Below are 17,912 nucleotides of genomic sequence, written 5' to 3' on the forward strand. Positions count from 1 at the left end.
CGCCATCTCTGGATCGAGCTGGCCATTTGGAATTTCAGGTTCGCAGGATTGTCAGATTAGCAAACAAAAAAGAGAAAGAGTTCAGAGGGCAAAGAAATGCATTCATGCTATGCAGGGAATATTAAGGGGTGTGCTGAGAGAGAAACCTTTGTCAAAAGCAACGTCTCGTTTGAGTAGAAGCAGCTCTTGCTTTCTTGGATTATCCTGCAGCTTTGTGTATTCAGGTTCATGGGACTATGTCTTGTAGTAATGGAATCTTGTTTTATGCCTAAGGTTCTCTTGGATTATTCTTTATAGCCTTGGTTTTGCAACAATCCTTTGGATCTTTACTTTTGCTTTTTATGAACTATTTATTTCCTATTTCCTAATAAACTTCAAAAGATTTCAACCTGAGTACAGCCTGGTGTGTTCAACAAGGTGAAACTAACACTTATGGCAAGAGGATAGGGAAAATGAGGAGTGCCTGAGGTAAGCGCCTAGGGGGTCACATCCGGCCCCTGGACCTTAGTTTGCCCATGCCTGAAATAGAGGAACGATTAAAAGGAGCTGAGTCCTGACCATGTGACAGGCATGACGAGAATGATATCATTTCCTGTTGTCCCGGTGTGATGACAGGAAGCCTATAGGTATAAAGGTAAGTGGCAGGCATGTTCTCGTTCTCTTGCCATGAGGATCTTTTGCCATGTCATGCTCTCACATATCTAATATATCATCATTTTCCCCCTTCCCTCCCCCTCCCCCACCCCTACCCCTTACCACAATTCCATTAGAAATTTAACTCCATCCATGAGCACAACTTTTCCCATTTCTGTACAATCGTTACATTGGCTTTGCCACTTTTTATCCCATGTGAATATATTGTCCATTCCTCTTTAATTTTCCTCATTTTATCTTCCTTCTTATCCTCAGAGGTTACATTTGCAATAATTTCTGATTGGACCTGGTCAAACAAATAATTATTCCAATTCACCATATTCCACTTTTTTTCGTCTCTCCAGCCCCAAGCTATTACTGCCTTCCTTGCAAGAATCATAGCTTTGAATAGATCTTGATATTTTACGTTAATTTTATTGTTCCCTAATATCCCCATCCACATTAATTCCATGTTTACTTGGAGTTAAATTCTAAATAATTCCTCTATTTTCCCTGTTATTTTTTCACAAAATGTTTTTACCCTTGGACATTCCCACCATTTTTGGGAATGCAAAAAGTGTCATAAAAGAGCAAGGAGCAAAACCTTGTAAGACTTTTTTAAAAAGTGGAAGAAAATGTGAGTGAGATTTACAGTACTTTTCTTAAAAGCTCATAAAAACCAAGCATATCAGAAGGAGCAACTGAAAACATATCTATCATACTCCCCTCAAATAATTCTTGCCCTGTCTTTGTTACAGAATGGAGATGGTTCTATAGACTTCAGAGAATATGTGATTGGCTTGTCTGTTCTCTGCAATCCTGCAAATACGGAACAGACGATTCAAATGGCATTTCAAGTAAGTCCTTGATTTGGTGCCTAAAAAAACACTTCCGTTTTAATATGGGCAGAGTAATTACGAGCTCATTTGACTAAACGTTTAAAGCACTGTGGTTTAACTTGAACTATCATGATAACAACCTTTGGAATCTTGGGTTTGGAGATTGTGTGCCTTCAAATCATTTCCAGCTTATGGCAACCCTATGGAGAACCTATCATGAGCTAAACTCAGGAGGGATATGTAGATACCCCTCAGCTCTAATGTGCCACCAGACTCCAAAGTTCAGAGGTCTACACGATGCAAACATGGAAGTTAAAGTGGTATCAAAATGCTATAACTGCATAGTGTGAAAAGGTCCCTTGTGGTGACAGGGATGTTCCATGATAGAGCAGTCATCACATCAAGGTTCTGCAGACTAGCTGACTTTGGATAAAAGACTATTACACCGGCCAACGCTTATTTTGTAGCTTCAAATGTTAGTCCTGTTTCTGGGTATATTTGACCTGTTGATTCCCAAAATGGCACCAGGTTTTTCTCTATCCGCTCTAATTTTTGAGATACAGAACATACGTTATATACCAGTTGCCATCTGCTCGCTCATAGAAAATCGTGATAAATATATCTAAGACACTAGAGCTGATGTGGTTTATCCAGTGCAATTTTCTGAATCAGGGCCTTAAATAACCCAGGAACACACCTAAAAAACAAGAAACCAAGAAAAAATGTGTTGTTGGACTGTGTTATCAGAGAGGGAAATTTCTTTATTTTCATCCTTCACTTCACCGACCATTGAGTTATTATGAGGATAACATTGGAAGGAGAAGTAATGATATCCACCTGAACTCCTTGGATTAAATTCAGGATGTATCATAACTAACTGTAAGACCAGTCACTTTTACAGATGAAGACATTTTCTCAAACTATTCCCTAGTGATGAATATTTCCAGATTTCATTAGGCTGCTTTTCCACAGAGTTATCCTTCAAGGCAGTTCAAAAATTCTTTTCAATTTCCTTCTTATATTCTGCTTTCATAGCCTTGGAAAAGCCCATGTTATTTCTATATCATGATGAGAAGGGATAAGAGAACTATATGGAATCAGAATACAAATGTATTCAATCATATCCAGAAAAGACCTGTTTTCTACCTTCCTAACAATTTGAATAGGAGGAGAATGTGGTCCATAAGATGCCTGAATCTTCTCCTTCCAAAAATTGTTCCAAGCACTTGATAAGCAATGAAGAAGTCTTGAAGGCATCACTGTCTACATTCAAACCCCTTTTCTCTGTCTCTCTCAATTCCCACTTCTCTCCTCAGCTCTTTGACATTGATGAGGATGGTATCATATCAGAAGATGAATTTGCCTTAATTATCCGTTCATCGCTTGGACTTCCTGATCTTGACGTTTCTAACCTTTTCAAGGAAATAGATGCTGACAAGACCAACAAGCTGTCCTATGGTAAGTTCGATCTGTCATGGCTTCCATAGGGATTGCCACTTGTTTCTGGAGATGTTGAGAAGTCCTCCTGAGACTATGAAAAAAGAAGTTTTGTCCAAACCTTGAGTTCTCCTCAATGCTTGGTATTTTCACTAAGCAAGACATTACTAACACTCTGAAGTCAGCTTGTTTCAACCCTTATCCACAGTTTTGAGTGCAAAGGACACATCAAGGAGTAGTTCTAACAAGAACAGAATGATAGCTTCCAGATACATGATTTTACTAGTGAAGGAGAAAGTAAGACTCACAGCAAGCAGAGGATGGGAAACATCTTTTAGCTTAAGGATCATATTCAATTTCTGACAAGTTCTTGGGGGCTGAATTCCAGTGGAGGGTAGAGATAACAGCAAATGAGTGGGGCCAATGAATATTATTAGGTACTAATCATGAAAAGGGCATTTCTAATAGCAATACTTTATGCTGGTGTCCAGTTTTGGGTACCAACATTCAAGAAGGATGTTGACAAACTGGAAGGTGGCTAGAGAAGTGTGTCCAAAATGGCCAGAGGTCTGGAAACCATGAATCCCTATGATGAACAGCTTAGGTAATGGGGTATGTTTTGCTTAGAAGAGATAAGGTTGAAAGGAGACTTGATGACCATGTTTAGATATCTGAACGTATGTCCTATGGAAGATGGAGCCAGCTTGTTTTCTGCTGCTCCAAAGACTAGGACATGGAGCAATGGATTTGAACAGGAAAAAAGATTCCACCTAAACATTGGAAGAAAACATCCCAAAATAAGAGTTGTTCAACAGTGGATTGTGTTTCCTCGGAACGTGGTGGAGTCTCCATCTCTGGAGGTTTCTAACTAGAGACTGTATGACCATTACTTGGGAGTGTTTGGGTTGTGTCAAATAGAGTAAGGATGGCCCTGGTGGACTCTTACTACTCTATAATTCTAATATTCTGCTTTGCAGACTGGATAGAAACTTCACAATAGTTGGAAAACCAATGTTACTATTCAGGGAAGCTCAGAAGTTTGAACTGAGACTTCAGGAGGACTGGATCCAACTAGAAGTTCCCCTACTAAGCTGAGGTTTCATGAAACATCCATACTTTCTTGTTGTTTAGGTATAACATTGTATTTCTTCCTTTTCAGAAGAGTTCAAGAATTTCGCCCTGAAACATCCTGAATACGCCAAGCTGTTCACCACGTATATTGAGCTACAACGTAACCAGATGTGCATAGAGGCTGAATTTGAACCTGCCGCCACTCCAAATACTTCGGTTTCAGAGAAGAGCTCCGTGCCAAGGAATAAAGTCTGCCCTCAAACCTCTGAAGATGATCACTCAAGTGTCTCAGATAAAAAAGAAGACTGAATCAGAAAGGCCTAAAATATCTATATTTTTAATGTAATCTTCCTAAGGATTTATTTTTTTGTAATTCAAATTTATTTGTTTTTGGGTTTTTCTTGTGGGATTTTTTTTTTTTTACAGAAGGTGAAAATAAATATTTTCTTCGGTTTTTAAAAAACAAAGCCTATATTTCAAAGCTATTTTTAATGGATAAATTATTGTAGTTTTGGTATCAGGGTAGCATGAATTGCACAGTTTGCTAATGGAGTGAAGATCAAATACAAAGTATGAAATGTTCCTTTGGATGGGCATAGATCTTTGTAATAGGGATTTTTTTTCTCCTGGACCAGTGACCAAATTTGTTATCTCAGCTTCGGGGTAACTTTTTAAGCTTGTTACCAAAACTGAAGAGGGCTGAAAAAGGTGTTTCATTATTCGCTATTCCGAACTATACTTAAATTATGAATAAAAGAATGAACTTTGCAGCATTTTTTAAAGTTTTAGCATGACTAAAATGTCTTTCCCTTCAATGGTTTAGTGTTAACCCATTAACTCTACCATTCGGTGTTTCCATGCTCTGATTTATTGGAGGGAGAGAACCTACTCGGAGGATTTTGGCCTTGTAACCACACAGAAAAGCCATTGTACAATATTTTTGCACTTTCCCCTCCACCCTACTGAATAAAAATATTGCCAGAGTTGTGCTTGTCCCGTCCTTACTATTCTTCTAAGGTAAAGGTTTTCCCCTGACGTTAAGTCCAGTCATGTCTGACTCTGGGAGTTGGTGCTCATCTCCATTTCTAAGCCGAAGTGCCGGCGTTGTCCATAGACACCTCCAAGGTCATGCGGCCGGCCCCGTTGCCTTCCCACTGGAGCGATACCTATTGATCTAATCACATTTGCATGTTTTCAAATTGCTAGGTTGGCAGAAACTGGGGCTCGCCCAGTTGTCTTATTTTTTGTGTCAAAATGTCCATTTGTATAATGTCCAATATTTTGGTTAGCCAGTCTTTCAAATTCGGAGATTCTTTTATTTTCCAAACTCTTGCCAAGGTCAGTCTAGCCGCAGTACTAATGTGAAATAGTATTCTATCATCATTTTTCTTTAATATTGAGTTTTAGAATCCTAGTAGGTATGTTCTGGTTTTAATTTGAATTTGGTTCCTATCATCTTTTGTGTCATTTTGGTGAATTGTCTTCCAAAATTCTTTGATTTTCCCACATGTCCACCATTGGTGAAAGAAGGTTCCTATTTTTTCCCCACATTTCCAGCATAATGTAGAGTTCTTTTTGTTGAATTTTGCTAATCTGTCCGGGGTTTAATGCCAACGGAACTGCATCTTATACCAATTTTCTTTTATATCTGTTGCCACTGTGTATTCCCCCCCCCCCCCCCCCAGATCTCTTCCCAATGGTCCAAATTTAAATTATGGCCTACATCTTTTGCCCAATTGATCATGCATTCCTTGATTTGTTCTTTTTCAGTTACCCACATTAGTAAACGTTGGTAAAGTATTTTTTATTAATTTTGTGTCTTTTTGCATTATTATTTCCCATATCCCCTTGTCCGAGTTAAGGCCCATTTTGGCGTCTTCTTTGTAACTTGATTGTACTTGAGAAGGAAAAATAAGACTGATTGGACAAACGTTATAAAATTCCTGAGAAATAGAAAAATGGATCTTACAATAGATCTGTCTTGTATATAGAAGTGAGCTAATGGAAAGGAGGCTAGAGAAAATGACAAAAGTTAAAGGAAAATGAAAAAAAGTCTCCGAAGCACCGATGTGAAGTCAAACAGTACTTCATTTTTTTATTAATTTTTTCTTCTCCTCTTTGTTTCACTCCCTTTCTCTCTTCTCACCATTTTTTACTACTTGATTTTTGTTCTCCCACTTTCACTGTATCTACACTTACAAGTAATAAATAAAATTATGAAAAAAGGATAGGAAGCCTTGAATAGAGGTGCATCAGGCACAAAGAAATTCTATGAGGTCATAATGGGTTTTTTTAAAAGAAATAGTCTCTGATGCCATTGATACCTCAAGGGAGCAGCCAGGCCAAGGTTTAAGTATGGAGAGAAAGCTAAAACCAAGAAGCTTCTTCTAAAAATACATTTTTACATTTGTCAAGTGAGATGAGAGACAAGCTTTCATTTCTTTAGTTCCCATTCCAAACTGAACTAAGCAAAAGTACATAAAAGACCAATTGCAGTTTGTAAACAGATGGCATTAGATTAAAAAGAACGTCATTGTAGTTCATTTGTAAATGCAGTTTTGGGCGAAGGCAATTAGCTGTCATTTTAAAATGTACTGTATATACTTGAGTATAAGCCTAGTTTTTTAGCCTTTTTTTAGGACTGAAAAAAAAAACTCCTCGGCTTATATGTAAGCCGCCCCGAGTCCCTTCGGGGAGATGGGGCTGGGTATAAGAATAAAGTTATTATTATTATTATTATTATTATTATTATTATTATTATTATTAATAATAATAATATTCAGGTAAGGGTCCCCGTGGGCTTATATTCAGGTTAGCTTATACTCAGGTATATATGGTATATTTATTATTTTTCTCTATTAGTATTGGTCTTGTTACATGTATTATTTTACTCTATTAATTATTATTATTACATTAATTATTTTTCTCTATTATTGTTGTTACTTTTACATTTATTTTACTCTATTTTATTATTAATACATTTATTATTTTATTCCATTTATTATTCCTTTTTGTAAGGTTCTTCTTGCAGGCATAGAGAACAATGCAAATACATTTTCATTAGAAATATGTAAATACGATAAAATACATGAGACACTCAACAGTATGGGTGGACCATACTGTTCATTGTAAAATGCATACATATAAATCTTAAGGGTAAAGGTTTCCCCTGACGTTACGTCCAGTCGTGACCGACTCTGGGGGTTGGTGCTCATCTCCATTTCTAAGCCAAAGAGCCGGCATTATCCATAGACACCTCCAAGGTCATGTGGCCGGCATGACTGCATGGAGCGCCGTTGCCTTCCCGCTGGAGCTGTACCTATTGATCTACTCACATTGGCATGTTTTCAAACTCCTAGGTTGGCAGGAGCTGGGGCTAACAGCGGGCGCTCATTCCACTCCCGGGATTTGATCCTGGGACCTTTTGGTCCGCAAGTTCAACAACTCAGCGCTTTAACACACTGTGCCACCAAGAGCCCCCATATACATCTTACCTTAACGTTCTTCATGCATTTCCATGAAATGTAGATGATAGAAATTATAATAGCTGTCAGCAGTAGCAGCGCACTACGAATAATCCATGCCTCTATGGTCCTTTGTGAAACGTCTACGCCAAAAAGAAGACACACATCTGATTGCTCTCTTTTCCAATGTTGTTCTCTTTCTTGAGGTGTTTGTTTTTGAAGTGAACCTTGCAGTGCTCATCTCCATTTCTAAGCTGAAGAGCCGGCGTTCTCCGTAGACACGTCCAAGGTCATGTGGCCGGCCCCGTTGCCTTCCCACTGGAGCGATACCTATTGACCTAATCACATTTGCATGCTTTCAAACTGCTAGGTTGGCAGGAGCTGGGGCTAAAAGCGGGTGCTCACTCCACTTCACCACCGGGGCGCCTTATTCTTCTAGATGGGAAAAAAACAGAAATAAAGCCTGGATTTGTACAGAATGTCCAGATTTGAGGAAATGATACACAGAAAGCCCGAATCTGTGTTTAGAAAGCCAAAGTTCAGTCTGTACCATAAAAATGTGTGCAAATTCGTATTCTCTGTAAAATTAAGGCAGTTTGATACCACTCATGGCCCGGGCTGTGGCGCAGGCTGTTCACTCTTGGTCAAATCACTCTGATCAAGAGGTCATGAGTTCGAGGCCAGCTCGGAGCCTGCTTTTGTCTCTGTCTTTGTTCTATGTTAAAAGGCATTGAATGTTTGCCTATATGTGTACAATGTGATCCGCCCTGAGTCCTCTTCGGTGTGAGAAGGGCGGAATATAAATACCGTAAATAAATAAATAAATGCTATGGAATCCTTGAATATGTTGAGTAACCTATTACACTGATCGAACTTTAAAAATCATCCTCATCCAGATTCTGTCCAGTTTCATTATGTTTCACTTTGATCTCACCGGATTCTTTCTTACTGGCTGCAAGTTTTTGTGGAACTTTGCTCGTTGCTCAAGAAAACAGCAGAACGCCATCATGGACAAGGAGTACTACTACACCAAGGAGGAGCAGTTCAAACCAGTCTTCAAGGACCTGGAGTTCAAGGGCTGGTACACGATAGATGGCCCTCCAAACTGGTCAGACATCCATGTCCACAAGCAGATGTATGAGATCATAGAGAACTCCCTCTTCCTCAAGTTGAACCCTGTAAAGAAGTGTGATTTTTTTAGTTTACAGATGCCATGTTTAATTGTGTTTTAAAAGTCATGTTTAACTGTGTTTTTAAAAAGGGTTAATATTTCAGTTACTCAGCACTCAGAGTTGGTTGCCATGTAGAAGGGGGCGGAGCCAACTGGGTTAGCTGAAGAGAGCAGAATTTGGAGGGAAAAGTCAGTCAGTGTGTCTGTGGTCAGCGAACCACAGGGAAGTGTGGGCTTTGTTGAAGCTCAGGGAAGGCTGATCCTAAGTTAGGGATCAGGGATAAAATAAGTTTGGTGACTTATTTTAAGGTAGTCTGTAATTGGAGGAATTGCAGTTAGGACTGATTCTCAGTTGGAGAATCAGGGTGGCTCAAAGGTTGGATTAAAATAAGTCAGTTTAAAATAAGTTTGGTGGTGTTCCGTCCCCCAGGACGATGGTTTGCCTTACCTATTGGTCGTTTGTTTGTTTTCCCTCCTTTACATTTTGTTTCAGCCTCTGGCTGCAAAGGCCCAGGAAAAGTGGCTTGGAGTCTGCAAGAGCTGGCTGCAGTCTTCTTTGCAATGATTGGTCAAAGAGTACAACATCTTAGGACCGCCCTTTTTTACCAGGGTCTAGTCTCCATTTTGGAGCCTCATTTTGGCTATAGTCTTCCAACGTGCTGCAGCTGTGCAAAGCTAACTGGGACAAATCATCCTCAAAACCAGGCCAATCTAAGCCTATCCAAATTAGATAAGTATTGAATTATACTGATCTGGAATAGAAAATCTAATTAGAGGAGCAAGGTTATTCCGTCGCTTCTAGAACTAATCTTTGCTGTAAAGATAGGGAAGGAAAGAGTTTCTCCTTCTATTATAGACAGCGTGATTAGGGTGTAGTGGTTTTATAATCACCTTTGCCTTCTGGAACCAGGGATAATTCTGTAACTAAAACCTATAGAAATTTGTTTCATTTTCTGTAACTTTAAGATCTGTGCCAAGTTTACAACCTTGTATGAATAAACATCCTTTTTTTTTTTTTTGAAGTTTTCCAGACTCAGTCGTTCAATATTTTTAGGACAGCTTATAGGGATTTGCAGTTCGCCCGGATAAAGGACGGCACTTTTCAGCTTTATAGTTTTTTTTATTGTCTGGTGGACGGCACAGGTGGCTTATTTTAGCGTAGTCTGTCTCCTGACTAGAACAGATATTCTGTGATTGAAGTGGAATTTTAGGAAGTTTGAAACACCTCATTCTGTTATTGCAATTGTTAAGGAAAGTGCCTCTAAGTGAGAATTATATCCATTAAGCTTGTGCCTGAATAAACTTGTTATGGTTCTCTCAAACATCTCAGTCTGTCATACATACACACATCAAGAATAAAGAAGAAAGAAGAACAATAAAAGTCTCCTCTCTAAGTAGCCGGTGGCTAAATCTTCCAATAGTGGTGGCAAGAGTTGATAATCCCCTTAACATCTGGTGGCCGCATTATAAACATTTTTACCTCTGGTGGCAGCATTTAAATAAAACATATTTATATTGGTGGCAGCGGATATAGTTATATATATAAAATATATAATAATAACCTCTTTACATTTGGTGGCAGCGGTGGGATTTCAAAGGGATTCCCCCCTGTCTGAAAGAACCTCCGTCAGTCATAGATCTCTACAAATTGGTGGCAGCGGTGGGATTAAAAAGGATTCCCCCCTGCAGCGGATATAGTTATATATAATATAATTAATTAATAAAAACATCATCCTTCTCCACATCTCTGCAATTGGTGTCAGAGGTGGGATTTTCAAAAGGATTCCCCTCTGCCTGAGTTCGTTACAATTTGGTGGCAGCGGTGGGATTAGAAAGGATTCCCCCCCTGCCTGAGTTCTCAACAATTTAAATAAATGTGATTTTTGTTCCTTCAAACATCTTAGTCTCTGTCATACATACACACATCAAGAATGGACAAGAAGAAAGAAGAAAAATAAAAGTCTCCTCTCTAAGTAGCCAGTGGCTAAACCATAGAATCATAGAATAGTAGAGTTGGAAGAGACCTCATGGGCCATCCAGTCCAACCCCCTGCCAAGAAGCAGGAAATTGCATTCAAAGCACCCCCGACAGATGGCCATCCAGCCTCTGTTTAAAAGCCTCCAAAGAAGGAGCCTCCACCACAGTCCGGGGGAGAGAGTTCCACTGTCGAACAGCTCTCACAGTGAGGAAGTTCTTCCTGATGTTCAGGTGGAATCTCCTTTCCTGTAGTTTGAAGCCATTGTTCCGTGTCCTAGTCTGCAGGGCAGCAGAAAACAAGCTTGCTCCCTCCTACGTATGACTTCCCCATACATATTTGTACATGGCTATCATGTCTCCTCTCAGCCTTCTCTTCTGCAGGCTAAACATGCCCAGTTCTTTAAGCCTCTCCTCATAGGGCTTGTTCTCCAGACCTTTGATCATTTTAGTTGCCCTCTTCTGGACGCTCTCCAGCTTGTCAACATCTCCCTTCAACTGTGGTGCCCAAAATTGGAGGCAGTATTCCAGGTGTGGTCTGACCAAGGCAGAGTAGAGGGGGAGCATGACTTCCCTGGATCTAGACGCTATTCCCCTATTGATGCAGGCCAAAATCCCGTTGGCTTTCTTAGCAGCCGCATCACATTGCTGGCTCATGTTTAACTTGTTGTCCACAAGGACTCCAAGACCTTTTTCACATGTACTGCTGTCTAGCCAGGTGTCCCCCATTCTGTATCTTTGATTTCCATTTTTTCTGCCGAAGTGAAGTATCTTGCATTTGTCCCTGTGGAACTTCATTTTGTTAGTTTCGGCCCATCTCTCTAGTCTGTCAAGATCGTTTTGAATTCTGCTCCTTTCTTCTGGAGTGTGGCTATCCCTCCCAGTTTGGTGTCATCTGCAAACTTGATGATCGTGCCTTCTAAATCTTCCAATAGTCGTGGCAAGAGTTGATAATCCCCTTAACATCAGGTGGCAGCATTTAAACAAGACATCTTTTACAATTGGTGGCAGCGGTGGGATTTCAAAGGGATTCCCCCCTGTCTGAAAGAACCTCAGTCGGTCATAGATCTCCACAAACCCCATGACAAAAACATGGACCTGCCCTTCAGCGTCTTTGAATCCATGATCGACATCATCAACAGAGAGGCCACAATGATCTTTGCGGAGTTGATGTACATCTTGGCCACAGAGGAGGCAGAGCGCATCGAGGTGGACCACGTGGCACAGGTGACGGCCACCACCAGTGGGGAGAACTCCACGGTGGCCGAGTATCTCATTGCCCAGCACAGCACCATCAAAATGCTTCACAGCCGTGTCAAACTCATTTTGGAGTAGGTCAAAACTGTCGCACCTCAGTCTTGATTCACCTTGCTCTAGCACACAAACTCCACAGCAGGTTTGGGTCTTTTTAGTTTATTAAAGATAGATAGTAAAAAATTCTTCAAAAGTAAAAGTAAAGCATCAAAAGTCAGTTACAAATATAGTATTGAGTTATAAGTCCAGAGCTTACCAGGAATAAACAACATCCAAAGGAAACATGACAAAATCCAAGAAACATGGATACATGGCCTGCAATATAATCCAAAGCACTGCAGGAAATCTGGAGCTTGCTTCTCCAGTAGCGAGAAAGTTGCTTTGACAACAGCTTTTCCCCAAAGCACCCCTTTTATCACATCACTCTTTGCAACACATGAAAGTATTTCTTTGCCCTCTCACCTCCCCTCGGCTGTTTGCAATCCTTACACTACGCCATACTCTCAATTCCAAATGCTCAGCTCTATCTAAGAAGCCCATCCCATCAAGGCCAGTTTGCTCATTAACTCGCTGAGATTCATTAGTAAGCTGGGAATCTTCCAACCTCCCATCCTCCATTCTCAAGTCAGTGTACACCTGGCTGGCTTCACTGGGTTCAGGGTCATCAACTCCAAACCTGCCTGCGGGAAACTGAACTTGTACTCTCTGTTCCTCATCTTCCAAAGCTACAGGCCTTTCGGGGATATTTTGAACGTGAATCTTTCTTTCCTCATCAAAATTGATTTTAGATTCAAGCTGAGTCACAACAAAAGCATGAGAGGTGCCCTTCAATCATGAGATCCTGCATGAGACCTATGTGCTCTGCCACTGCCGGCCAGTGCTGAGCATGGACAAGTTCAAGACAAATTTCTATGATCAATGCAACACCGTAGGCCTGATGACCTACCTGGGCACCATCACCAAGACCTGCAACACCGTGAACAAGTTTGTAAACAAATTTAACATCCTCTATGACCTCCAGGGCATCGGCCTCAGGATGCAAGGGCTTTTCTTCTGAGGCCTCAAATAACCCCCCCCCCCCAAATAAAGTCATTATGCTGTCAAAAAAAGAAAACAAAACAGGGGAAACTCCTGTACCACAAATTGGTAAATTGGTTAATATTTTGCCACAATTAGAAAGTATGGAAGACTTTCCCCATCCTGATTGTGTTCAGGTAGGTTGAGATTGATTCAGCCGTGAGAGAAAAGCACTCTTACATTTATTTCAGAGTCGGAGCCGGTCCAACGATGAGGCGAATTAAGCGGTCGCTTGGGGCGCAAAACATGCGGGGGTGCAGTTGAGACTGCTTTTTCTGTTGATTTCTTGTAAAACATGATGTTTTGGTGATTAATTTGTAAAATCTTAATGTAATTTGATGTTTAATAGGCTTTTCCTTAATCCCTCCTAATTATCCAACATTTTCGCTTATCCAATGCTTTTATTTTTCAGTGATTGGTTTGGGCGGGGGGGGGGGGGGGCGGCAAAATTCTGTTTGCCTACACTTGAAAAATACCTAGGGCCGGCTCTGTTCAGAGGACAGGCATTTCCCAAGTTATGAACAAGATCAGTTCTGTAGATTTGTTAAGTTGAATTTCTATGTAAGTTAATAGGTATATTATCTAAGTGTAACTCCAGCCAAATAATTATAATATAATTAAAATAATTTTATTTCTTATTTATTTACTGTATATACCGCTTTTCTCACCCCTGGGGAGACTCAAAGTGGTTTACCACATAGTAATAGCAAAATTCAGTGCCAGACATACATGTAAACCAAATCATATATCCAAACAATGAACGCATAGCTGTGTATTAAAACAATAGAACCATTAGAACATAAGATATAAACAACATTTAGACATAGAATTAAAACACCTAGTAGAAACATTAAATTCACATGATCCAAAATCGTAGACCGGGGGCATTCCGATTATCAATTAGATATATTCCCTAGTTATTTCTTCTTGCATTGCGTTACTTCACAGGCCAAAAGCTTGGTCCCATAATCATAAAGGCCAAGAGGGAGGGCTCTGATCTAATCTCACTGAAGAGAGAGTTCCAGAGCCAAGGAGTCACCACTGAGAAGACCCCACCAACTGCACTTGCGAAGGAGGTGGGACTGAGAGCAGGACCTCCCTAGAAGATCTTAGCCTCTGTGATGATTCATAGAGGACAGGTCATTAGGGGGGAATTGAAAGGACATAGAGGACATTAGGACAGGTAAGCTGGGCCAGAACCATTTAGGGCTTCATAGGCTAAAGCCAGCACTTTGAATTGTGCTCAGTAGCAGACTGGCAGCCGGTGGAGCTGACGTAACAAGAGGGTTGTGTGCTCCCTGTATGCCTCTTCTCACAGTTCGATAGGGAAGGGTTAACACCACTGTGGTGTTCATTTTGCTGCTTGTGCCCCTGTTCAAGATTCCACTTCACTTTCAGTCCCTGGGATCACTGGATTTTGAAAAACTTAGCTTGTTGTGAAAACAAGGAACTGAGATAATGCTTCAGTGGAGACCCCGTTTCCCCATGAGAATAACTCTTCCAGGAGTGAATTTCCCTTCCAAGGTACAGATTTCTCTCACTTCCTGTTGTAAAAAAGAGTGCCAGACAAAGAATTTTGGACATAGAAGCACAAAAAGATAGCTACTCTCAGTGGGGTTGCCAACCTAAAATGGCTGAACCAATATAAATGTACATTTCAATTGTGAACTATCTAAAAATCCAAATGCCAAAACACTTTAGGTAGGTATTTACTTGAGCTAGATTTGATCAGCTTGATACAATGGTTAGATATGGGAGATTTAACAACATCCCTTATAATGAACGGTTCTGTATCTGTGGAGCACCTGAAATTGAGGATTTAGCACATATATTATTTGACTGTAAATTATATCAGAAGGTGAGAGATTTTTTCCTTGGTCCATATATCAAATGGACAATGCACGGGGAATCGCACATCAGAACAACATATTTTATGTGCGGTCAAGATCCAAAAATAACATATAAAACGGCTCTGAACTTAAGCATAACAATATGTTTGAGATCCACATATGTGGGGTTGATTGGGGTAAATTGCAGGGGTGACAATGAATTATGATGTACACACTCAGTTTTATCATATTTATTTATTGTATTGTTACAAGTGTTTTATCTAATTTTTGTATAGAATGTAATCAGGTCTTTTCAAGCCTGTTTGTTTGGCTTGGTACTTTGATATGGACTAAGGGCTAATCAATAAAATGTTCTGTCCTCACTTCCTGTTGTTTCATCCCATTCTTAACTATGAGTCGTTTGTAAGTCAGATTTTTGTAATTGGGAAACTGCCAGTAAGTGTATACTTTCAATTCCTCCTTCACTGATTTCCAAATCAGTGGTTTGGGCTGATCAAGAAAAGCAGGGCAATGCCACCCCCTACTGGTTCACAACTTGCAGTGAAAAAGGTACTTTTCCCAGGGAGAAGAAAAGTGTAATTGAATCCTAGAATTGGAGGAGATCCCATTCTACTGAACAGGAAGATACAAGCTAAGTTCTCCCAACAGATGACAATCCAGCCTTTATGAAAAGTCATCAGAGAAGGAAACTCAATCATACCTTCTTTTTTTTCATGTCAGTAACAACTTGAGAAACTACACGTCGCTTCTTGTGTGAGACAATTGGCTGTCTGCAAGGACGTTGCCCAGGGGGCACCCAGATGTTTTGATGTTTTACCATCCTTGTAGGAGGCTTCTTTCATGTCCCCGCATGGAGAACTAGAGCTGACAGAGGGAACTCATCCACGCTCTCCCCAGATTCGAACCAGCAATCTTCATGTCAGCAACTCAACCTTCAGGTGGGCAGTTCTGCCAGCACCAGGGTTTAACCCATTGCACCACCGGGGGCTCCAGTGACCACTATTAAACAGTTATCTGACTTCCGGTTATCAGACCTACCGTATTATCTGACGTGCTTGCTGGAGGGACAAGATTCTTCCCTTCGACAAGCACCCGGTTTAGGGACACCCCATACATGTTGCTGCCTAGCAAGATGCACCGGGCTTCTCCAAAGTGCAGGCAGTCGCCGGAGGGACAGGCCTCGTCCCTCTGGCAAGTTTAGGGAAGCCTGGGTGCATGTTGCTAGGCAGCAACATGCACCGGGTTTCCTTAAACTGAGTGCTTGCCGAAGGGAAGAGTCTTGTCCCTCCGGCAAGCATCCGCACTTTGGAGAAGCCCGGTGCATCTTGCTAGGCAACACGCACCGGGGCTCTCCAAAGTGCAGTTGCCGGAGGGACAAGCCTCATCCCTCTGGCGAGTGCCTAGTTTAGGGAAGCCTGGGTGCGTGTTGCCAGGCAGTAACACGCACCGGGCTTCCCTAAACTGGGTGCTTGCCGAAGGGAAGAATCTAGTCCCTCCAGCAAGCACGTCAGATAATATGTTAGGTCGGATAACCGGAAGTCGGATAACAGGAACTCTATTGTAATAACAACAACACGTTATTTATATTCCACCCTATCTCCCCAAGGGGACTCAGGGCGGATCACAATAGAGACTCTTCCCTTCGGCAAGCACCCGGCTTGATGGGAGGGATAATAGGGCCTTCCTATTATCTGAAAGTTCCAGTTATCCAACATTCTGCCCACCTATTTATGTCAGATTACAGGAACTCTACTGCATTATTATTAGTAGTATTGTATGACACAGCAAACAAGATAGATATGCTGGATTTCGTATCACAAAATCACAAGTCGAACACTTCCCAAGTGTCTAGGACTATGTGATGTATTTTCGGATGGTGCCTGCAGATCCCATTAGGGTGGCCTTTTACAGTTGGCAGATCGTAATTTTGTCAATGACTATTGTTTCCAAATGCCGGCTTATTATTATTATTATTATTATTATTATTATTATTATTATTATTATTATTACTACTACTACTACTACTACCTTCCTTCTGGAGCGGTATCTATTGATCTACTCACATTTCCATGTTTTCGAACTGATTTCAAATCCTGTAGTTTAAATCCCTTATTCCCACAAGCAGCAGAAAGTAAGCTAACCCTCTCTTCAATATGACACCAATACAGCAATGTTCCTGCATTGCACACAACATACAAGGGAACAAAATGCAATGCTCCTCAAACTGCCTGAAAAGGCCTGCCAGTAGGATCTCTACTATAAGTGTTAGCTTTGGTACTTTTCTTATATTGTGTGAGAAAGGTCTTCAGTGTCTCATAAGGCAAAGATGGGGATGCAAGCGTAGAGCTATGTTCCAATTTGAGATTAATAATAGCACTAAGGACATAGGGTCGTGTCAAAGTTAAAGGTCCCATTGATTTCTTACTGACCTGGCAAGGTAGAAGGCAGCAGGAAAAGAGGAAAATGGATAGACTCAATCAAGGAAGCCACATCCCTGAGTCTAAGGGACTTGAGCAGTGCTGTTGACAACAGGGTGATTTGGAGGCTTCACATTCATGAGGTCACCATAAGTCAAAGCCAACTTGATGGCAACTAACAACAACTCCGGAATAGCTTTCTCAAAATTTTTTACTCCAAGTATCCCTTGAAATAGTTTTCAGGACTCAAGGGAAGCACTCTGAGACAAATTATTTTACCCACAGCTCAAAAACATAGTTAATATCTTTTTCAGTCATGATTGTTCATGGAAACTCTACTAACCTCCTGGAACCCTGGTTGAGAAAACTTGGATCCAAAGCTTCTTTCTCCTCTCAGGTTGGTATCTCTGTCCAAATGCCTCCCCGGCTCTTTGTACCGAAACTTCTCATTCCCCAGAGCAACCATCTTTCAATTAAGGCCCTTTCTTCAAACCTTTTTGCTTATCTCCCCAACTTTATCTAATATAAACTACTAAGGATTCTTTTGGATCAATTATGTCTCGCTCCTGCCTCCAGGTCCCTCTGTGTAATTTCGAAAGCTTAATATCTCTGCGACTTGTCAGCCTCCGGGGCAAACATGTCCAGATGAATCCTACAAAGTATCTCAAGGCTTTAATTCAATTGTGTCTGACTTTCTTTGTCGTTGTCGTCTTCATCTCCTTCTT

At 40.8% G+C, this 17,912-nt stretch overlaps 2 protein-coding genes across 2 annotated transcripts in view; both read left to right on the forward strand.

Annotated features, from left to right (window-relative positions):
* The window catches only part of lpcat2 (lysophosphatidylcholine acyltransferase 2), a 47,071-nt gene extending 42,108 nt beyond the window's left edge, over positions 1 to 4,963 (forward strand). The window contains exons 12-14 of the mRNA XM_003222923.3: positions 1,392 to 1,490; positions 2,789 to 2,930; positions 4,069 to 4,963. Coding sequence (XP_003222971.2) covers positions 1,392 to 1,490; positions 2,789 to 2,930; positions 4,069 to 4,289 — 462 coding nt within the window. The 3' untranslated portion in view covers positions 4,290 to 4,963. The remainder of the gene's footprint in view (positions 1 to 1,391; positions 1,491 to 2,788; positions 2,931 to 4,068) is intronic.
* Positions 4,964 to 5,085: 122 nt separating this feature from the next.
* Positions 5,086 to 12,485, forward strand: LOC100555614 (COP9 signalosome complex subunit 6-like). The gene is made up of 2 exons (XM_062962014.1): positions 5,086 to 8,632; positions 11,656 to 12,485. Exons 1-2 carry the CDS (start codon positions 8,359 to 8,361, stop codon positions 11,922 to 11,924), a joined length of 543 nt encoding a protein of 180 aa, XP_062818084.1. The 5' UTR covers positions 5,086 to 8,358; the 3' UTR covers positions 11,925 to 12,485.
* The last annotated feature ends 5,427 nt before the right edge of the window (positions 12,486 to 17,912 follow it).

The sequence above is a fragment of the Anolis carolinensis genome, unplaced genomic scaffold (genome assembly GCF_035594765.1).
Source record: "Anolis carolinensis isolate JA03-04 unplaced genomic scaffold, rAnoCar3.1.pri scaffold_9, whole genome shotgun sequence".
Taxonomy (NCBI): domain Eukaryota; kingdom Metazoa; phylum Chordata; class Lepidosauria; order Squamata; family Dactyloidae; genus Anolis; species Anolis carolinensis.